Source organism: Onychostruthus taczanowskii, unplaced genomic scaffold, assembly GCF_017590055.1.
Source record: "Onychostruthus taczanowskii isolate IOZ18803 unplaced genomic scaffold, ASM1759005v1 scaffold8, whole genome shotgun sequence".
In the NCBI taxonomy this organism is placed as follows: domain Eukaryota; kingdom Metazoa; phylum Chordata; class Aves; order Passeriformes; family Passeridae; genus Onychostruthus; species Onychostruthus taczanowskii.
Window position 1 is genome coordinate 16,346,597 of NW_024505892.1, and position 19,999 is coordinate 16,366,595.

At 42.7% G+C, this 19,999-nt stretch overlaps 1 protein-coding gene across 1 annotated transcript; it reads left to right on the plus strand.

Annotated features, from left to right (window-relative positions):
• The first annotated feature begins 91 nt into the window (after positions 1-91).
• CITED2 (Cbp/p300 interacting transactivator with Glu/Asp rich carboxy-terminal domain 2) lies at positions 92-2,953 on the plus strand. Its single transcript, XM_041424002.1, has 2 exons — positions 92-299; positions 938-2,953. Exon 2 carries the CDS (start codon positions 945-947, stop codon positions 1,659-1,661), a length of 717 nt encoding a protein of 238 aa, XP_041279936.1. The 5' UTR covers positions 92-299; positions 938-944; the 3' UTR covers positions 1,662-2,953.
• The last annotated feature ends 17,046 nt before the right edge of the window (positions 2,954-19,999 follow it).

The window sequence follows — 19,999 nt, forward strand, 5'->3', positions numbered from 1 at the left end:
CCCCCCGCCCCGCTTGCTCCAGGTTTTACTTCTGGTTGCCTGTAAGGGTTTTGCTCCTCCCTTCTGAAATCCTATATTAGCCGCGGCCAAAGCCGTGTAAGGAACACAGCTCATTGTTGGCAAGTGCCGATGCGCCTCGCGGAGGGGCGAGAACCAGCTCCGGGGCTGCGGCAGCGATCGCGGCGCCGGTCACGTCAGCGCCGGGGAGAGGGAGCCGGAGAAGCCCTCTCTATGCTGGGTGACTCTCGCTGACTGATTCCACCGCCACCTTTGAAGGAGAAGAAGAAAGAAGCCGGGAGGTGAGTGCGGCGGTTCTCGTGGCTGGTGCCGGGTGTCCCTTTTGTGTGCAACAGGAAAAACGTGACTGTATAAACACGCGAGGAAAGGTGTTTTCAGCTGCCTGGCTTCACGTCCTTATCTGTTCATTACCGTATTTTCACCAAAATAATTGGGACTTAATTCCAAAAGTTGCTGACAGCGGCTAGGTGGGACTTACCAATTCTTTGCTTGTTCCGCTCAAGTTAGCGAGAGTGCCGTGGGAATCCGCTGCCTTCGAGGGCGAAGCCGGGGGGCTTGGGCGGCTCCAGAGAGTGCGGGGAGGCGGCGGCGGTGGCCGAATGCGACGCTCCCCGCCGATAGATATGCGCGACTTGGAGTGGGAATGCCTGCTGCCCGCCGGATTAGCGGAGGGGACCGGGATTTTCGTTCCGCGGGCTGTCCTTTTTTTCCCCCTCTTTTGTACTCCATGGTGGAGCCACTGTAGATTTTTGGGAGATTTTTTTTTATTATTATTCCCTTCACCGGGAAGGACAGAGGACTGCAGGAGCAGCGAAGTAATTTCTACCGGGGCCAGGCAGATGCAGCTAGTCCGGGAGAGGGCGGCTGGATGTCCGAGGAGGGTGTATTTTCCTAATATATTCACCCGCTAACTTTCCAGGTGAGCCATGGCAGACCACATGATGGCCATGAACCACGGGCGATTCCCCGACGGATCCGGCGGGCTCCACCACCACCCTGCGCATCGGATGGGCATGGGGCAGTTTCCCACCCCCCATCACCACCACCAGCAGCAGCAGCCGCCGCAGCAGCACGCCTTCAGCGCCCTGATGGGCGACCATATACATTACGGAGCTGGGAGTATGAACGCGAGCAGCGGGGTGAGGCACGCCATGGGGCCGGGCAGCGTGAGCGGAGGGCACCCGGCCGGCAGCATGCCGCCCCCCGCCCGCTTCAGCGGCTCCCAGTTCATGGCCCCCCCCGTCGCCAGCCCGGGAGGACAGCTGAGCGCCAGCATGCAGCTCCAGAAGCTGAACAACCAGTACTTCAGCCACCACCCCTACCCCCACAGCCACTACATGCCGGACTTGCACCCCGGTAGCCACCAGCTGAACGGCGGCAGCCAGCAGCATTTCAGGGACTGCAACCCCAAGCACGGCGGCGGCAGCGGCTTGCCGCCCGCCGTCCCCCACGTCCCCGCGGCAATGCTGCCGCCCAATGTCATAGACACGGACTTCATCGACGAGGAGGTCCTCATGTCCTTAGTCATTGAAATGGGGCTGGATCGCATCAAGGAGCTTCCCGAGCTGTGGTTGGGACAGAACGAGTTTGACTTCATGACAGACTTCGTTTGCAAACAGCAGCCCAGCAGGGTGAGCTGCTGATTCATTTAAAACAAACAAAGGACTTTTATCGGTGCGAATGAAAACATTCCCCTAGACACGGTGTCTCACTTTTCAGGGCTTGAAAAGGTGAGAATCTGGAAAGCAGAGTCAACTATGCGCTTGTATAATTTTTTTTTTTTTTTAATCGCTGCCACTTCTTTTTTTTTTTTTTTCTTTTTTTGTAGCTTTGTCACTCACCTCCCCTCCTGTAGTAATAATATCTAGTGAACTCTGCCTTTTTATGTTGGTTGCCCCCCTCCCGACCTCCCTCTCTTAATTTCCTCACAGTAACATGCCCAGAATTCCCACAGTGCCGGACTGTTAGATATTAATCTTGGCAAATTGCTTAATCTTGTGGATTTTGTAAACTATGATTTCCAGTGACTTGAACTGCATTCAAATTCTGAGTGAACAGGGAAAAAAATTGCATTAGTTGGTTGCATGAACTTTGAAGGGCAGATACTACTGCACAAAAGCTGCCATCTTGCTTAATTTTTAACTATGCATTGCAGTGCAGACTAATTTTTTTTTTTTTTCTGAATACGCTAAACTGGAAGCTTAACCGATGTGGGCCAAACCTTTCCAGATCAGGAAAATTAATACTGTTACTTAAAAAGTCTGCTACCCATTCCCCCTCCCCCATATGTACAGACAATAATATGGTGTGGATGGAATGTTGACTAGTGGCAAACATTTCACAGATTTTTTTTTTTAATTTTCTTTCTGTCTTCAGCGTTTTGACACTGTGCTAATATAGTTTATTCAGTACATGAAAAGATACTACTGTGTTGAAAGCTTTTCAGGAAATTTTGACAGTATTTTTGTACAAAACATTTTTTTGAGAAAATATTGTTAATTTATTCTATTTTAATTTGCCAATGTCAATAAAAAGTTAAGAAATGCTTTAGTTTTTCTAGAAGTCATTTACCAGTATTTTTCTTCAAAACTCTTCCCCACTGTCCCTGGTAAGTAGAACATAACATCTATATGTACAACCATGTTGGTGTGCAAAAAGACATTCCAAGATAGAAAGTACACTACACCCATATATATGTCATGGTGAACTCGGTAGGTGAGCGGGATTTGAACATACTTACAGCATTACATTGCTCATGCGTTACATTGTAATATGCCTGTCAGTGTGGTTTTCTGAAAAATAAAGTTGCCGAGAGCGCAACTTTTTTTGTGACTTGCCAACATACTTGCTTTAAATGTAGTTGTCCAGAGTTATGATGCATAAAGTATTTATTATATTTATCTATTAAACTTGTAATTTTATAAATCTGCTTTCATTTATATAGTAGACTTTGTTCTTTTGTATATTCATTATCTCACCTGGAAGAGCTATGTAAAAAGTGTCTGTAACGTGGGAAGGGAGGGTGGTGGGTGTCACCCTCAGCCTCTCTCTTACCTCACAGGGTAACACAGGATATTGCTGCATCAATCCACATCTGCATGACACTGGAACCAGTTTCATTTCATTTCCAGTGACTTAGGAGAAGGGGAATATATCATTGAAGTATTCCACAGTGGGACATCTCTGACCCCCCTCCCCCAGAAACTGCTGCCAACTGAAGCCACTGACACAAATCCATACAGGTCTACTTAAAATATTTTGGAGAAAAATGCCCGTTATTTTCAGGCAGCTGACATTCAGTGCCAACTGTTGCTGCCTTCTGCCCTCACTCGGCCTTTGGCAAAGCTCCTGCACAAGTTATTAGTTTGGTGAGGGCTGTGGGATCAGGACCCTAATAATACATATAATCCTGTTTAGCCATGCTTCCCAAGTTTGACAGAGGAGCAATACCACTGAGCCTTCTTTTTGCTTACTTTTTAATCCTTGTCTTCTGAATTAGGAAGAAAAACAGCATGGTGGATGTAGTTAAATTTTAAACCTGGTCACGTAAACAGGAGGATATCACCACACAATGGGAGTGTAAATAGCAGTGTTTTGAATCAAGCTGGGAAATTAAAGTGATTACTATTTCTAAGATTGCCCCAGCTGGTGAGAAAAGTGATACTTGTCCTTCTTTGCCTTACAGACACAAAGCAGCTAACACATTTATGGATGGGAAAAAAAAGTAAATATTAAAGTATTAGCAAAGGTAAAAAGAAGGAAGTGTATGATTCTGGGAAAAATTGAGATGACAAAAACGCACTCTGCAGGCAGTGACAGTCCATTCCTAGAAAACTCAATACCAAGAATTTAAAATAAGCAGCCTTCTGGTTTCAGCCACTGATTGCTAATGTTTTGTGACAGTAAATTTTCCATCAAATGACAGTAAATCATAACTTACCAACTCACCAATAACGTAAAAGAGTGTTTAGAAGAATACAGCTGTAGTTTTAAGAGCCATTGCCCAATTTGCCACTATATAAATCCTTTTTACATTTTAAGGCTGTTTGATCTGCGCACATTTCATTGCCTTCTTCTGCAGGAGTTAGGGAGGGTGATTTTTCTGATTCTAATCAACTTCTTGTAAAACAGACTATCAAATTATGTGCATACCAAATTGCATAGATGTTTAAAGCCTCGATGATCTTCTAAAGCCAAAGGGAATATTCTCACTTTAATGATAGGCACTTTTCCTTCATAAAGTTGCTTAAACAACAGATTCTTCACAGTTGAGGCATCACTACTTAAGTCTGTCAACGTTAAATCCTTCCATGCAAGACTTTCCAAGAGTGTGCAGTTCCATGGGCATACTCGTAGAGTCTATTTGTGCACAACTGCGTGTAAAAGTGAGAGCTGCTGCCTCTGAGTAACAGCAGCTATGGAAAGCACTGGCTTTGGGCTAAGGGGTTTTATGATTTCTTAAAAGTAGACCCTGGGGAAATTTGCCAAACAATCATATTGTCTGCCTTGTCCCTTAATTTTTAATGAAGAGTCAGATCCCAGTGGACACCACAAGTGTGTATTTTTTTTATTCATTATATCATCTACTGAGCAATATTGGGGGCCTGACCCTCATCTTGCCGACACGAACCCCTTGGCAATGCTCCCACTGGCTCCCATGGCTGAGGCAGTAACAGGCTTTCAAGTAGATTCTCTCTGTCCTCCACACTGCTTCCAAATAGACTAAAGTAATTTATAATTGGAACCCAGCGATTAGTGAAGGATGCACAGTGACCCAGTTCTGCAGCTCCTCACGAAGGACACTGCCGTCTCACATCCCGCTAAGTTGCTGTCAGTACAGGAAACTTGACCTCTGTACGTTGGCTGTTTTTCAAGAACTTCCAACATGGTACATGAGATCTGCTCCTCTTTAAGCCACGGCCAGAAATAGACGCGCTGCTTTATTTGGACGGGAGATCAGCCCTAAGCCGGACCGCCACGCAACGCGCGCTCGGTGGGAAATTAGGCACAGATTGACGTCCTTGTTCCCCGGGAGTCACCAATTCACGGGTGGGCGCTGGGCTGGAGGCCGCAGGAGGGACCCGCTGCCCGAAGGGCTGAGGCGCTGCCCGCCGGGACCGAGGGCGCTGGCAGCCCCGGCCCGGCCCGGCCCGGCCCCNNATGGGCTTCCGGGAACCTCCGCGCTCGCCGCGGCCAGGGGCTGCGCGGAGCCAGGGGCCCGCAGCGAGGCGTGCCGGGGCACAGGAGGGGCCTGGCTCTCAGCCAGGGCAGCCGGCCGAGTGCTCGTCACTGCCCTGCCCGAGGGACCCCTGGAGAGCCGTGCCCACCGACGGAGACCCTCCCCAGCACCCCGCCCAACGGGGGTGAGGGCCTTCCCGAAATGTCTCGGTGCGCATTTGGAAAGGAAGCACACAAACCTGGTGAAAACATTCCTGTTGGTCTCAGGTTTTATTGGGAAAAAAAAATTAAAAATTAAAAAAAAAGAGAAAAGTTATATAAACAAGGATTATCCCCTGCTTATCTTGTCTTGCTAGGGGGATTGGAAAATTCCAACATCTGGATTTGTGGAGTTCCTTTCATTTGTTTCATTTTTTAGTCACTCTTTTTTTTTTTTTTTTTTTTTTTAACTTTTTCCCCAGGGAGATGTTTTCCGCACTCAGTTGGATACAAAGCCCTGTGGATCGCTGGTGTTCAGCCAAAGGGTTGTGTCTGTGGAGCCCCACAGAAGTAGTTCATCAGGGCATAGGTGACTTCTGCATCAACATCTGGCTATAGTAGTCATCCTATTCCAACCTTGTTCCTGCCCTCTTCCTCCTGCCCTCCGCCTCTCTTTCCTCCTGGGTGCGTGGCACACCGGGGCTTAACGTGTGAGCTGGTACTCAAGGGGACAATACACCCTTGTACCAGAAACCCCAGCAAAATCCTGGGTCACAAGCACTGAGCAGAGGGAAATGAAGTCAGAAAAAGCAGTTCTTGTCCCTGACCCTACAGCTGTCCCTTTTGAAGCCTTCATTTCTTCAAAAATACTTTGGATTTACTGCAGACAGGAATAAGAAACGCCAATGTTATGGATCTGGGCTACACACACCAACCTTAGCCAGACCTATTTCTGTATCATCAGTCATAGGGATAGCAGTGTGAACAAGGACTAGGTAACATTGACAGGAGCTGTTTAAATGATAAGACAAAGTATTTTTTAAATAGTCTGGCAGATATATTTGTCAGATAACAGTGCATGTGCAATAAAACTCAGATGAGGAATCAGAGGAATTTGGAACCCAAGGCCGCAGCATTTTCTCAGTGCATCATTTTGTCAGTAAAGAGGAGGTGTTTTACATAGTTTATGAAAATATATTTACACATTTCAATATGGTGTCACTATTGTGCTCACGCGCAAGATAAAGCTGAGTCTCAGTAACTGCAACAATAAAGAGATACATCAAGTGACTGAACAGACGAGCTGCTGTTATGGTAGGTTCTCTGTTATTCTCTTTGCCTCATTTTAGAAAAAATTGCAACACCAGGTTTTTAATAGAGTTGGTTCAGTCCCTCTCCATCTGCTGTGCCTTTCCCCCTCTAAAAAAATTACAGAGGGCCAATTTGATCACAGGCCTGAAACAGATTTTGAAAGACTTATTTACCATATTAAAACCAAGCAAAATATTTTCCACCTTATCAGGCTTCATGAAATGCTAACCACTTTTCACACCTTTTTCTTTCACTGGGCCATTTTGTTAACTCTCTCTTATTGGAGTGTTCATTTGGCAACATGTTGCCTATTTTATAAGCAGTAAAGTAAAATAAAAGAAACTTTCAGAATTGTCAAGTCCCTAAAACTGTGGCTGAAGTTATTAGTGCCAGTACACAGCATTTCTTAAGCTCAACAACTAATTATTCAGCAGATGCTCATTGCAATAAGATACTGAGGGCAGTTTTGTCCAAGAGCCTCCTAAGAATTGCCCTGTGAGTTTTCTGCTGCAGGCTGCTTTGCTAGCACTTGTGCACTGTGCAGGAGATGGGGAGATTTCTGAAAGTATATAAAATGTCATCTTATCTGCTGCTATTCAAACACAAGTAACACAGAGTATTTCAGATTTTGCTCTCTCTCTCTGTCTGCCAGGATACATATTTAAGGGCTTGATACTCAAAATCTTTTCTATTTACTTCAAGTTACATTATTTGGTCTAATAAGTGATATTATCTCTGTCTACAAACCTCAAACAGTTATATGCCCTCTGTCAACTTTATATGAAGTAGAGTATGTATTTGAAGATAGAAATGAATTCCTAGGATTTCCCAATGATGGGGAAAGACACCAAGCTTCTGCACACATCTGCTTTGTACAGAAACTATATACTTATATTTTAGGTTCCTTATAGGATTATAAGGGTTATATAGTTATATTTTGGGTTGCTTATCAGCAGGCTGCACTAAGGCTAGTGTGTGATCCAACAAGGAGATGAAGTGCAATGTTCAAATACAGGTATGGGGATGAATAGTCTTTCTAAGTAGCAGGCAGAAAAAAAAAATTAGTGACCATCGCACAGAAAGTTTTAGGGAAAAGGCCTGAAGACCAGTGAAGACTTAACCACATGCTATGAACTGGTGCCTATTAGTGGAGTGGTCAGGACAGGTTGGTTTTGCTCATCATGTCTGATAGGGCATAACACTGTGTGCCAGAAAAGTGGAAAATTTGAGAAAACATGAGGTATTGACATGTTAACCTTCTTCACAGACCATTATTTACAAGAAAAACCTGAATTTTCTTAGGTGAATGTAAGTGAGCAAAGCTGCTGCTGGATGGAGCCAATGAAGCCTGCAGTTTTGAGCACAAGCTTCTCTGCTCTTGACGGTGGACACAGGATGCATGTCCCTGCTCCTGGACTGCGTGTAGGGAGCAGTCCTGTTCCTATCAGTTGTCCCATTCCCATCAGTTGTCACACTGGAAACTATTGTAGCCAAAGGATGGGCTTGAAGCCTGTGCTTAATGCTGCTTCTAAAAACTACCTTCTCTCTTCTAAAATCCCATGTAATACACTATCTCAGCTTTGTCGGGTGGGACTCTTTCAGTGGCCAGGAAGCACCACAGGCCCTGTGCTTCCCCATGTCCTCACTCCGGTTTAATCAGGGCGAATGTAACCATTTAAATGACTTGGGGCAGCGGCGTGTTTGCTTTGGGATGCACGGTCAGCCAGTGCGGTGCATTATTACAGAAGTGCCCTGGGATGGTGGGGCGGTGACAACTGGTCTGTCACAAGTCACCTTGTGGCTTTGCCCTATAAGGAAAAGAGCAAGCTCTGACAGGCATCTTGCCCCTCCCCTGGCTCCGCAGAGAGGGACCTGCTGCAGGGCAGCCCGCCATCCCATCGCGCGGCTTCTTGGTCTCCCTGTGAGCTGTCGCCTTTTGAGACCTTGCCTGACATTTTTAATTAAGCACTTTACGTGAAAGATGCCAATGCACAGATGATCAGACAGATTTTTTTTTTACAAGGAGCTGTTTAAATTGTTGATAGTTACTTGGAGGTGCTTAGTTTCAATTCACAGTTTCTGTATTGAAGCAGAGCAGTAGTCATTTACCACGACAGATAAAGCCTCACTATCAGAGTGCTGCGGAGACGCTGCAGTACTGGGAGCTTGTAGCTAGGTGTAGCTGAAGCCCTGCCTTTCTTATTGATTAAAGTATTTAAAAGAGCAGTCTTTTAATTTGATTTATCATATACATTTTAACTGAACGAATGTAGTCAGAATGAGTAGTGATGGATGCTTATGGAGTAGAGCCTTTACCTAGTGCAAGAATTGCTTCTTGGCAATTTCACAATGCCTTCACAAAAATTAGATTAAAGCACACAGTGACTCTACTGGACTGATTCCTTTAGCCCAAACCTCTTAGTCCAGGGGTCTTTTTGACATGGTTTTACACGTAAATATTGCAAGCAATGAAGTCCTTTATTAGAGGACTGTGTTGTTTTCCCCCAGCTGTTACCAAGGTGTGTGTTTAAAGGGCGAGATTGGTTCCACAGGAATCAGTGAAGCAGAGCACTTCTAAATTCCAAAGCTGAGCTCTCAGTATTTTGGCCTGAGGAAGGAATGGAGACTACTTTTCTTCCTTGCCTCTCTTTCAGATCTCTCCAGCTCTTACTGTACATAACAGCTTTGCTCTGAATGGCATTCTCAAAATTGTGATTGTAGATAAGGCGAAGTTCAGGAGTTACATTCTATTCTCCCTCTTTTGGTGTTTTTTTTTGTTTTGTTTTGTTTTGGTTTGGTTTGGTTTGGTTTTTGGGGGGTTTTCTTGGTTTTGTTTTTTGTTTTTCGGGGTTTTTTTTGTTTTGTTTTGGTTTTGGTTTTGGTTTGGTTTGTTTTTTTTTTTTTTTTTGGTGTGGGGTTTTTGGTTTTTTTTTTGTTTTGTTTTTGGGTTTTTTGTGGTTTTTTTTAATGGGGTTTTTTGTTTGTAGTTGATTTTGGTTTGGGGTTTTTAGGTTTTTATGCCTAGCTTTCAAAAGACAGTGGTCTTGAGTTGTAAAGATTAACAGGATTTAACTTCATTATTCACCTGTGATTTTTTTTTTCCAGACATGCTTTATAACCAAAATCTAGATCAGTGATCTTTGGGTCCAGTTCTGACCTAGGTAACTGCTTGTTCAGTGAAGTCTTTGACTTCCACTTGTCCAAGTCAAAAATCAAGACCTGACTGATGGCTTATCCAGTATAGCCATAGTCTTGGGATCCTTTTTGGAGAGCAGGTAGAACTTTATGCCAAAACGGCATAGCATATTCTGAGTCTAATGCAGTTACTTCAGCTCCCCCAAAGTCACCCCACCAGAATCAGTGGGCCTAAAAGTGCTCAGAACACATTATTCATTTTAGGATTATATGTTGCTTGGTCAGGTTATACCATAGTGTTGTAATTTAGTCTTGAGTCTTTTCATTCCTTCTTGAGGGTCTGGAGTGGTTGCTGGTGACACTGCTGGATCAAGTTAAAGTGTTGCATGAGTACAGCACTCCAGATGCAGACATGAACCATCCTCTCTAACTCCAGCACCTCATGTAACAGTGGAAATTTCAGATTGGATTACGTCAGAATTCACAATCACTGTGATGACTGAGAGTCTCTCTGATGTTGTCATGAACATAATTCAAATATAGTGTCACATATTTGAGTAAAATCTTAAAGTGTTGTTTGGGTCAAGAATGGATTAGAGTACATTCTGATCTATATTTTGCTCTGGCATTAACTTACTGGGGTTTATTACTGTTGAAATCATTCTGATAACTACTGTGGCCTTCTGATTAGCTTTTCCCCCTCAGCCTAAAGTGAAATAACTTGAAAATATCTTCTTTCTTAGTTTTGAGGGTTTTGTATCACCCTGATAGCAGGTGGTCTTTAACTACTGAGAAGGAAAGGAAAGTAGATGGAAATGTGATTGACTAACATTTTCCTAATTTTTTTTTCCTCTCCCACAAAAATGAGCAGCTACAAAGTGCTCGTCTGTGGCTTTGGTCAGCCCCTTTCATTGTGAGGAAATTGCATGTTGCTTTTTAAGGAAGCTTAAGTACATTCATGAATCACTTTCATATATGCACATCTACGGGTTATAGACACTTCTGTTTTCTGGTTGTTCTGCTAAAAAAGTAAAGACATAAGTGTATATCATATATAACATCAAAACCAACTCACACTGCCAGTGAAGCATTCATTGTTATCAGGGAGATTTTGTACTTTCCTTTAGAAAGGCAAGTTGCCAGCTTACGCCTGCTTGTGCCAAGGGTTACCAGATTCATGACTCCTCAGTGCTTGTTGCCTGAGGTGGGTGATCATGCTGAAAGACTTTCTTCTTCCACTTTGTTGATTAGGGTTATGTGGAAGATTGATGACCTGTGGGTATCCTTGACACTTGACAAGAGTCTACAGAAGAACTGGGTCATGGAACAGGACTTTGAAATTGATACAGCCTCACAAAGACCCAGCTAGTTAAATGTTAGTTGGTGACATAAGAGGAAAGAGAATACAGAGAAAGCCAGACTCAAAAGAACCGTATTTTCTCCTTGCTTGGTTGTTGGGCTGGCACATAGGAGGCTTCTGGGGGCCTTACTGACTGGTGTGCCCTCCAAAAGCTTTTCCTCTTTTTGACTGGCAAATAAGTGAGAAAGAATAGGACTAAAGACTAGTTTTATTTAATTTTTTTTTTCTATTTTGTGGTTGGTAAAACAGTCCACAGTCATATAAATTGTAACTATCCTTCTTGCCTGCTCTGCTAGCTGATCTACAGAGAAAAGATTATGGCACAGAAGCCAACACTCAGAAGCCTGGAGGTGCAACCAGAGAGTAGGAGCCTGCTGCACCAGGAAAGCACAATCATATAACAGAATGGTGGCTCTGGATGACTTACTCACTGTCTATCTTGCAAGACAGGGAAGACAGATGAAAGATCAAATGATGGGGGGAAGAAAAACAAACTGAGAAAAGGTAATATTTATTAGTCATTAGAATAATGATATTACAGTCCTGTGATTTTATTTGCGTTCTCCTGTGTGGGTTGTCATAGTTACAACCTCTGAAATTTCTCTGAGATCTCACAGATTTGATTTTATTTTTTCTTAATTTAATGAAAATCAGAACTATTCATTTCCCTGGTCATGTGTACTACAGTTCCTTTGTACAGGAACATATTTGATCGGTTAACATTTAGGACATGCAGCCCTATATTTACCTAAGAGCCCTCCTTTGTTAAAAGCAATGTGGGTTTTAGACCATCTTTACTCAAGCTGACTGGACAGGTCGCATGAATTTTTCAACCTATGTAAACCCTTTGAAGAAAGTGAAGGCACATAAAGCACACAAAGACACAGAACATTTTTGTGAGGTGGACTTCCCTTTCACTCTAAGTATGCAACTCTGGTCCTCCTCTATTAAGCAAGCATGCCACAATTAAAGTAGAAAATAATCTGAGCACATCTTGTTCCCATCTGCATGACCTTGGGTAAGTCCTTATTTATTGTGCATTAACATGTAACGCTTTATGTCTCAGTTTACCCTTTCAAATAATGAGTGCAATGTGCTTTTTGCAGTTCACTGCTGCTTGATATTGAAGTTACTTAATAGGTCGTATTACAATCTTGCATGCAAGCTACTACACAACTGGAAAACACTGGAAGCCACAGAAGCAAACAGTAATTAGTGATACATCTTGCAATGCTATAGAAACACAGACAATATTACAGATTGCCTGAGGATGAGTTTCAAAGTGAGCTGGAATTGTTCTCTCTGATTCTGGATGGGCGGCTAAATAGTTAATTTTCTTCCCTTAGGTCAGCAATTCCCTATACTCCAAATAGTTTGAGAGTCTCAAATTACATAACTGCTCTGAGGCTATTGAAAAGCACTGAGATCTGACCCATCCTCTCCTTTAGCATGCTGTTAGAGGAAAACACTATTTAAATTCATAGTAATAGAGTTTTGGAGACACATCTGAAGATACCTAAGGCTAAATATTATGTATGTATCTCTCTGTATATTCCTATTCAAATCCAGGATCTAAATTAGAGACCAAATTACCTTTCTCAACAAATATAACTTGCATAGGCTTTTATGTACACAGAATGAAGATTTACTATATTCTAACAAGTTGGGGTCATAGGTGCCACCTCCTGTATTTGTCTTTCAGCTTAGTAAAATATGAAGCTAACTCTCACCTGATCTTTTCTTTATTCATCCTTTCACCTCTTGGGTTCTTTTTTCTTCTTTATTAATTTGATCCCACAAATATTATGTTTAATAAGATGCTTCTGCATAGCTAGAAAACTCTTATAAAAAAATCCAGTTGGCACCATTTCACTCTTCTGATCTTCCAGTGCCAATATACGTCTTTCATCCTTTTGAGTTCTCCATGTAGTGATTCTCCTTCCATGTACGCCTTAAAATAGGTCATTGGTGTTTACATCAGCAGCAGTTTTAGACATCACAGGCTAGTGCTGCCAGTTCTGCTGATCACAGGATCATTCCTTCTGAACTAACAGTTCATTGTCCACCCTGTCATTATCCTATAAAATAAGATCCTCATTATGACTTAGTTTACCATCACTGTCTCTTATTTTCCCCACTTCTTTCTACAGATCTTTATCACAGATAAAATTTACCATCACTGTCTCTTATTTTCCCCACTTCTTTCTACAGATCTTTCACCACAAATGTTCCCGTGATTTCCAAGCATCATTTATCTCAATCTGTGTCATTTTCTTTGTGTCAAGCCCTAATCTTTCCTCCAGTATTCCTAGACAGGTTAGTCATAAACTCAGTGTTGTTCAGCCCTCTGCCCCCCACAATTTCCATATGATTATCAGCAAAATTTGCACTTTCCAGAGAAAGATGCTTGGCTCCAATTATGAGATGCTCTCCTGCCCATGTACAGCTCATACAGCTGAGACATTCACGCCTTCAATTTTAATTTGCTTTATTCTCTCTGCTGCTCACAAGCAGGTGCTGTTTGGGAAATCAGTAACAACTCCACACACAAAGCAGCTGCAGGACTGAGCCTTTAATGAGTCTTTCCCATTCCTAATTTTTATAAGCCAGTTCTAGCAGCAATCTAAAATAAATGATACATATTGACAATGAAACTGATGCAAGTGAACATTACTAGCAAATGGAAGGATTTAGAAAAGGGAGGAAAAGACAAAAGCAAGTACCTTTTACAAAATTATTCAGTCTACATTATCATGCCAGAATAAATAATTTCTTCTCTATAACTCACCCTTGACCAACATACCACTGGCATTTAAAAGACTTCCAAATTACATTTGAAATGTGATTTACAGCACGATCACATCTGAATTTGGCCCAGAGATTTCCCCTGGCAGGCTTAGAAAATGTCTGGGGTTGATGGTTGACTTGGCCCAACTCTGTTCCCATCATGTGTTGATAGAAGATGATTTCAAGCTGGAGGAGTATCATTTTAAAATAAAATTACATGACAAAAATAGATTGTTTCAGGATTCAGTACCTTTTTGAAGTTTCATGCTAGATTTGTGCTCACTTATAATGGTGTAAATCAGCAGTAACTTCACTGCAGTATCAGAATAACTAGAAACAGCTAATACTCCTCTTTCCCTTCCCAATAAATTACCTTTATATATGGAGAAGAGTTATTTTCAAACTGCTGATATGCATTCAGGTGTGACTGCATGCCTCACCTGAGGGTTTTCTTTGCCTTTTGTGTGATTTTTCAAGTGGAGCTATTCTCGACTCTGCCAAATTCTCCAAGTAGCACATAGCATAATGTATTTATGTAGAGTCTGTCTCTTGGGCAAGCTGAAGCGATGGAAATTGCCTGGAGAAAATTGAAACCCTGATAATTGATTTTGCTAGCTTTTAAAGTTTCAAAAGACTTGAATCTTTCCAAGAATAAATCAAAAACTGTACAGTAGCAGACCATGGGGATTCCCTCCAGATTCTTAGAGTAGTTTCCTTGCTACACTGCAGAAATTATATTCTTAGTGATGTAGATTAAGAATTAAATTATTTGCTTAAAATAGTTAAGTCTGTTGCCTATTGGGGTTTTCTGTGTCAGCTAATTTGGCTGTGTTATTAACTGCCATTGGTAGCCAGGATCTTTGAGCTCTGGAAGAAAAAAACGTGGCAAACCTTAGGTATAGGACAAACTCTTCAGGCCATAAAATCTTATTAGAAGGCAAATCACAACCTTCCAACCTTTTTGAGATTGATGTGGAGCTAGGAAATCTGTAGAAAATTGATACAGCGTGGAATGCAAATATATTATTCCCCCTCCCCTCCTTTTTTTCACATTAACACAGGACTAAACAGGGGAGAAATGATTCCCAAGAGACCGCCATGGAAAATGTCCTATTGGTCCTGGTGCTTACAACGTTTCTATCCAAGTAAATTAAACCCAGTGGAGATTGGTCTTGACAAACTTTTCATTGAAAAATCAGAGGATTCTCCCTATACTGATTTAGTTGTAGGTGCCTGTCTTGTTTTTGAAAGACAGGTGTCTGCTAAGGAAGGCAGGAGCCTCCCCTGAAATGGAATATGTAAACCCCCTCCTTCCAAATTGCTATAAATTTTAAATTAAGAGGCTCTCAGGCAAAAATATGGGAGCAGGAATAACAGTTCTTTATTAGGGAAGAAAATAAAATTATAAAATAAACAATGCAGTAAATTAAAACAACACGGACAGAGTCAGAACACAACCTGATGCCCTGTTGGTCAGGGTGTTGGTAGCAGTCCAATTGGACTTGTGGCTGCAGTCCTCCTGGAGTGCCAGGTGTGGTTCTGTTGGAGCAGGGATCCTGGAGAAAGGGTGTAGTCCTCCTCTGAAGATCCAGTGGAAGATGCAGCTGTTCTTCTGGGAAGTTCAATGGAGAAACCATGCTGGTGTTCCAGAATCTCCAGATTATACCTGGGTAGAATGCTTGGCTCTCCCCTCTGGGTGGAGCATCTCACAATGGGATGCTGTAGTTCTTATCAGTCATGCAGAGACATTCAACAGCCCATTATCAGCAGATGTCTCCCCAAAGGGAGGAGTGGCTGTGGAAGAGATAAGGAAAACTGCCCACTTAACAGAAGACAACTGCCATACAGATAGCAAATAGAATACAATTTGCTTGGCAATCCAGGACGGTGCCAATGGCAGAAAACCACCACCAGATTCAGCAACCTTCTGACTTCTAGACCACTCTTCCCATGTCACTGTGCTTCTGTGTCTCAAGGTCCGTGATGAGGGCTCTTTCTAAATTCAAATTATATGTTTTATGTTTATAGGCATTTCTAAATTCTTCATCAACGCTATACTTTCATTATGTATTTTACATACCTGCTTGTTACTGTATATTATCATGTTACAAGTATATTATTAGGTAATGACATAAGTATATTATGGTCATATTTAAACAGAAGAGATCAATGCTATTTCATAGAATCACAAAATCATAGAATCATAGATTCATTCAGGTCTGAAGGGACCATCTAGTTCCAACCTCCCTGGCACAGGCAGGGACACCTTCCACTAGACTAGGTTGCTGAAAACCCCATCCAGACTGGCCTTGAACACTTCCAGGAATGAGGCATTTACATCTTCTCTGGGCAACCTGTTCCAATGCCTCACCAACCTCACAGTAAAGAATTTCTTCCTTGTATCTTATCTAAATCTACCATCTCTCAGTTCAAAGTAATTGTCCCTTGTCCTATTACTATCTGTCCGTGTAAAAACTCTCTCTTTCTCATTTATAAGTTCCCTTTAAGTACTGGAAGGTTGCTATAAGCTTTCCCCAGATCTTCCCTTCTCCAAACTGAATAATCCCAATTCTCTTAATATTTTTTCATAGGAGAGGACCTCCCACTTTTTTGTGGTCCTGCTCTGGACTTGCTCCAACAGGTCCACACCTTTTTTGTGCTGTGCTGGGCAGGTGGGGTCTCACGAGGGCAGAATACAAGAGAATCACCTTCCTTGACCTGCTGGCCATGCTGCTTTTGATGCAGTCCGGGATGTGTTTGGTCTTCTAATGATGTTTATAATATAATTGACTGAAATAGTGGTGTTACAGCAAGTGGTTCTGTCCCTGCACACTATAATTTGAGAAACCAAAAACTGTTCAGGAGGAAAGCCATGAAAAACTCATTCAGATTCTTAGAGAAGTTCCTGCACAAGAATAAAAAAATTATACTCTCACTAATACAGAACTGGCATTGAAGTAGTAGACCATGGCAGTCCACTGACGTCTGCATCCCTGTGTGTGACAGGACTGGGAATGCTAGTCTCCAAATTTCCTTCTGCTCCTGGCTAGCAGGGTCATGGAAGAGAGCAGCTACAAGTTGTAGAGGGGTGCAGACAACCCTTTCCTTGCCAGTTCAGAATGCAGGAGAACCTCTGCAGCCTCTTTGCCTTCTGCCAAAAGACTGGCCTGTAGGACAAATCAGTCAGTACAGCTTCCAGGGGATATTAGGTCTTCTGCAGAAACTAAGTGTTTGTTTAGGTGGTAGAACAACTAAGGCTTGCCATTGCTTGTGGTAAAAAAGAAACCCTCAAAACCTTTTCAAGTGGTTTTATCCAATACAATATTGCCTTTAGTGTCATCATCTTTTAAAGCCCTTGAGCATTTGAGAGGGAGACTCTAAACATGGACCATCAGTCTTTCACCTAAACTATCCCATGGGACACAGAAAGAACACACAAAACTCCCAAAAGCAACATTAGCACTGGAGGGAGTGAGGAGAGGAGGGAGCAGATGAGAGCTGAATGTTGCAGCCATGGAAAATGGCCTAGGCAAAGAAGGGAGAAGGTATGTCAGAGGAAGATAGGAAGGAAACCCAAAAGCTTCAATAGTATGGACTTAATGATGAACTTGTCCTTCCATTTGATAAGGCTTAACACATTCACTGTTATCTAGAGCAAATAACAAATGCAAGAATTATTTTTCTTCCCCTGGGAAGTCTATCCTTAAATAGATTTATGCTGATGGTGATTATGTTTGATCCAGAAATAGATAGTTTGTTTGTGATATTCCCTATGACCTCCATGGAAATGCCACTGTGCAACAAAGAGAGCCTGGGGTTATCGATATGCAAACCAGCTCATAGCTGAACATATCTGTAAAAGAAACTAAATTTTTTCCTGCAAATTCTCAATGAGTCATCTAGCTTTAATGTGAGTAAGGTACATTTCTCCTCTTTTTCATGTATTAGGGAATGATTTCTTTCTCTTCCCCAAAACAGGGACATGAAATGCCTGAAACTTTGCAAAAGCTGAGACCTCAGACACTGTGCAGGCTCCACTGAAAGCACTTTCAGTCCACTCTCTCCTGAGCTCACCAGATGTAACCATCCCATCATGCAGAGTCCAAGCTGGTTGTCCTCAGCATGTAAATTGCCTGCATGGCAGTTTCAACACACTCCTCAAAATTTCTCTGTCTGAGTTTCCCTTACCTTTTCTAAGACAGTTATTTCAATTCACAGCCCAAAATCCAGCAGATCCCTTTTAATCTTCTGAAGCAAAACCCAAATACTCCCCACAAACTTAGTAATACTGATTTTATCTGTGCCTTTCTATTTCCTGACTCTACCACAGACTGTTTTATTTAGGAACATTGCATATTTAGGAACAACTCAGAATATACGGCTTTGTATTACTTGTAACTGATTTTTATAATGATGACCCCAACTCATTTCCCATTATCAGTGCACTCTGATGTCTCAGGGACATGACCAAGGTCCCAGTGCCCAGTGAATCTCATAATTTCATTTGAGCTGTGATAAGTGTTCCCATACATACTGTGAGGCTGTTGCAAAAATGAGCTGACACGTGATAGCTTTAACCCCAGTGAGAGACAGCAAAGCTGAACCTGTCTTTCCTTGTGTTTGCCAAGAAGTAAGAATATGCTAGAGTAAGTTTCTGCAGCTCAGCTGTTACTTAGCTCCTTGGTAGCTCACTTGTGCATTTTGATCTCAGAGCTGATTTTATTTCAAAAGAAAAATTAATAGGGACTGGAACAGGAGAATTCCTCAGTCAAATCAGGAGGAGCACAAAGAGGCCATACAAACACTCTTATCTTCACTGGTATTCTGATCTCTTACACTGCCCTGTCACAAATATCGCCAGTTTTATCTTCTCTCAAAACATATCCAGCCAGTTTCCAACCCTCCCCAAAAGATTTTCTGCAGAAGCCCTGACCTTGCAAGATCACTCCTTTTTGTTACCCCTAAATCAGTGACTTTCTTAGGAACACTACCAAGCCACCATCAGTGTCTGAAGAAAATTGGAAGAACTGATTTTCCCTGAAGCCACAGTGTCCATGCGTCCCCCGATTATAAGAGCTGCCTTTTCCAAGCAGAGAAATAAGACTAATGATAAAACACCTCAAGCGTGAACTTTTTGCCCTACCGTTTCCACAAATGCAGCAAGACCTTTAGTCCTCTCCAGTAAAAGTCTGAGATGATGCTAACATACAGACTATTTTTGATCTGCAAGTACTTGATACTGAGCTGCCCAGCACTGCTTTCTCTGGCATTCCTTGTAAATCAGGCACAAAGCATTTCTGGTTCTTCTGTGGCCATGGATTGGTCTGATTGGTCCAAATCATTATAGTATACATTTGTTTTTGCCACCCTTTGTTCTGAGCCTCTTTGTTTTCCACTGGAGACCAGTGAAAGTCCCATTTCTCTTCTCATAGCCCTGGCTGCCACTTCCAGTACCAGCCTATCATTTCTCCATTGTTTGCATATCTGTGCATTAAACTGACCTACATCTCCTTCTAGGCACTCCCTAGTGGGTAGCAGATGGTGCTTAGGTGATATGGCATCTCAGGATGGTGCTTGAGTGGCTTGTGGGTCACAGAGGTGTGAAATGCTGGTTGCTGCATAAGCAGCATGCAGCTGAGCTCCCTGGGAAGTACTCTGCTTGCTTGTACCAACAATTTTGGGCCAACGTGAGCCAGCATGGTCACATGCAGAAAGTAGGTCAGGCAAGTTATCTTGGCTACAATATTTGTTGGGAGCTGCTGGGATCAGGGGCAGCTACATCAGTCACCTCTTTTAGCATCACTGCCTTAATGGAAAAGTTGATCAATTCAACAGAGGATCACCATGGTGGCTGGCACTGGAACACTTGTCCTGTCAGGAGAGATTGGATGTTCACCCTGAAAAAGGGACAGCTTTGGAGAAGATTATCAAGAAGATAGAGACAGTCTTTGTAGGAGTGTAAAGCGGGAAGACAAGAGGTAATAGGCACAAGCTGGAACAAGGGAAGTTAAGGCTAGGTAGAAAGAGAAACTTTTTCAGTGCCATGACAGTCAGGCCAGATAACAGGCTTGCCAGGGAGGTCGTGCAATCTCATCCATGGAGGTTTTGAAGACCAATTTAAAGCCCTGAGAGACCTAGTCTGAGATCACAGCTGAGCTTCCTTCAAGCAAGAGCTTAAACTAAAGACGTCCTGTGGTCTCTTCCAGCCAGTGAGTCTATGATTAAGAATCC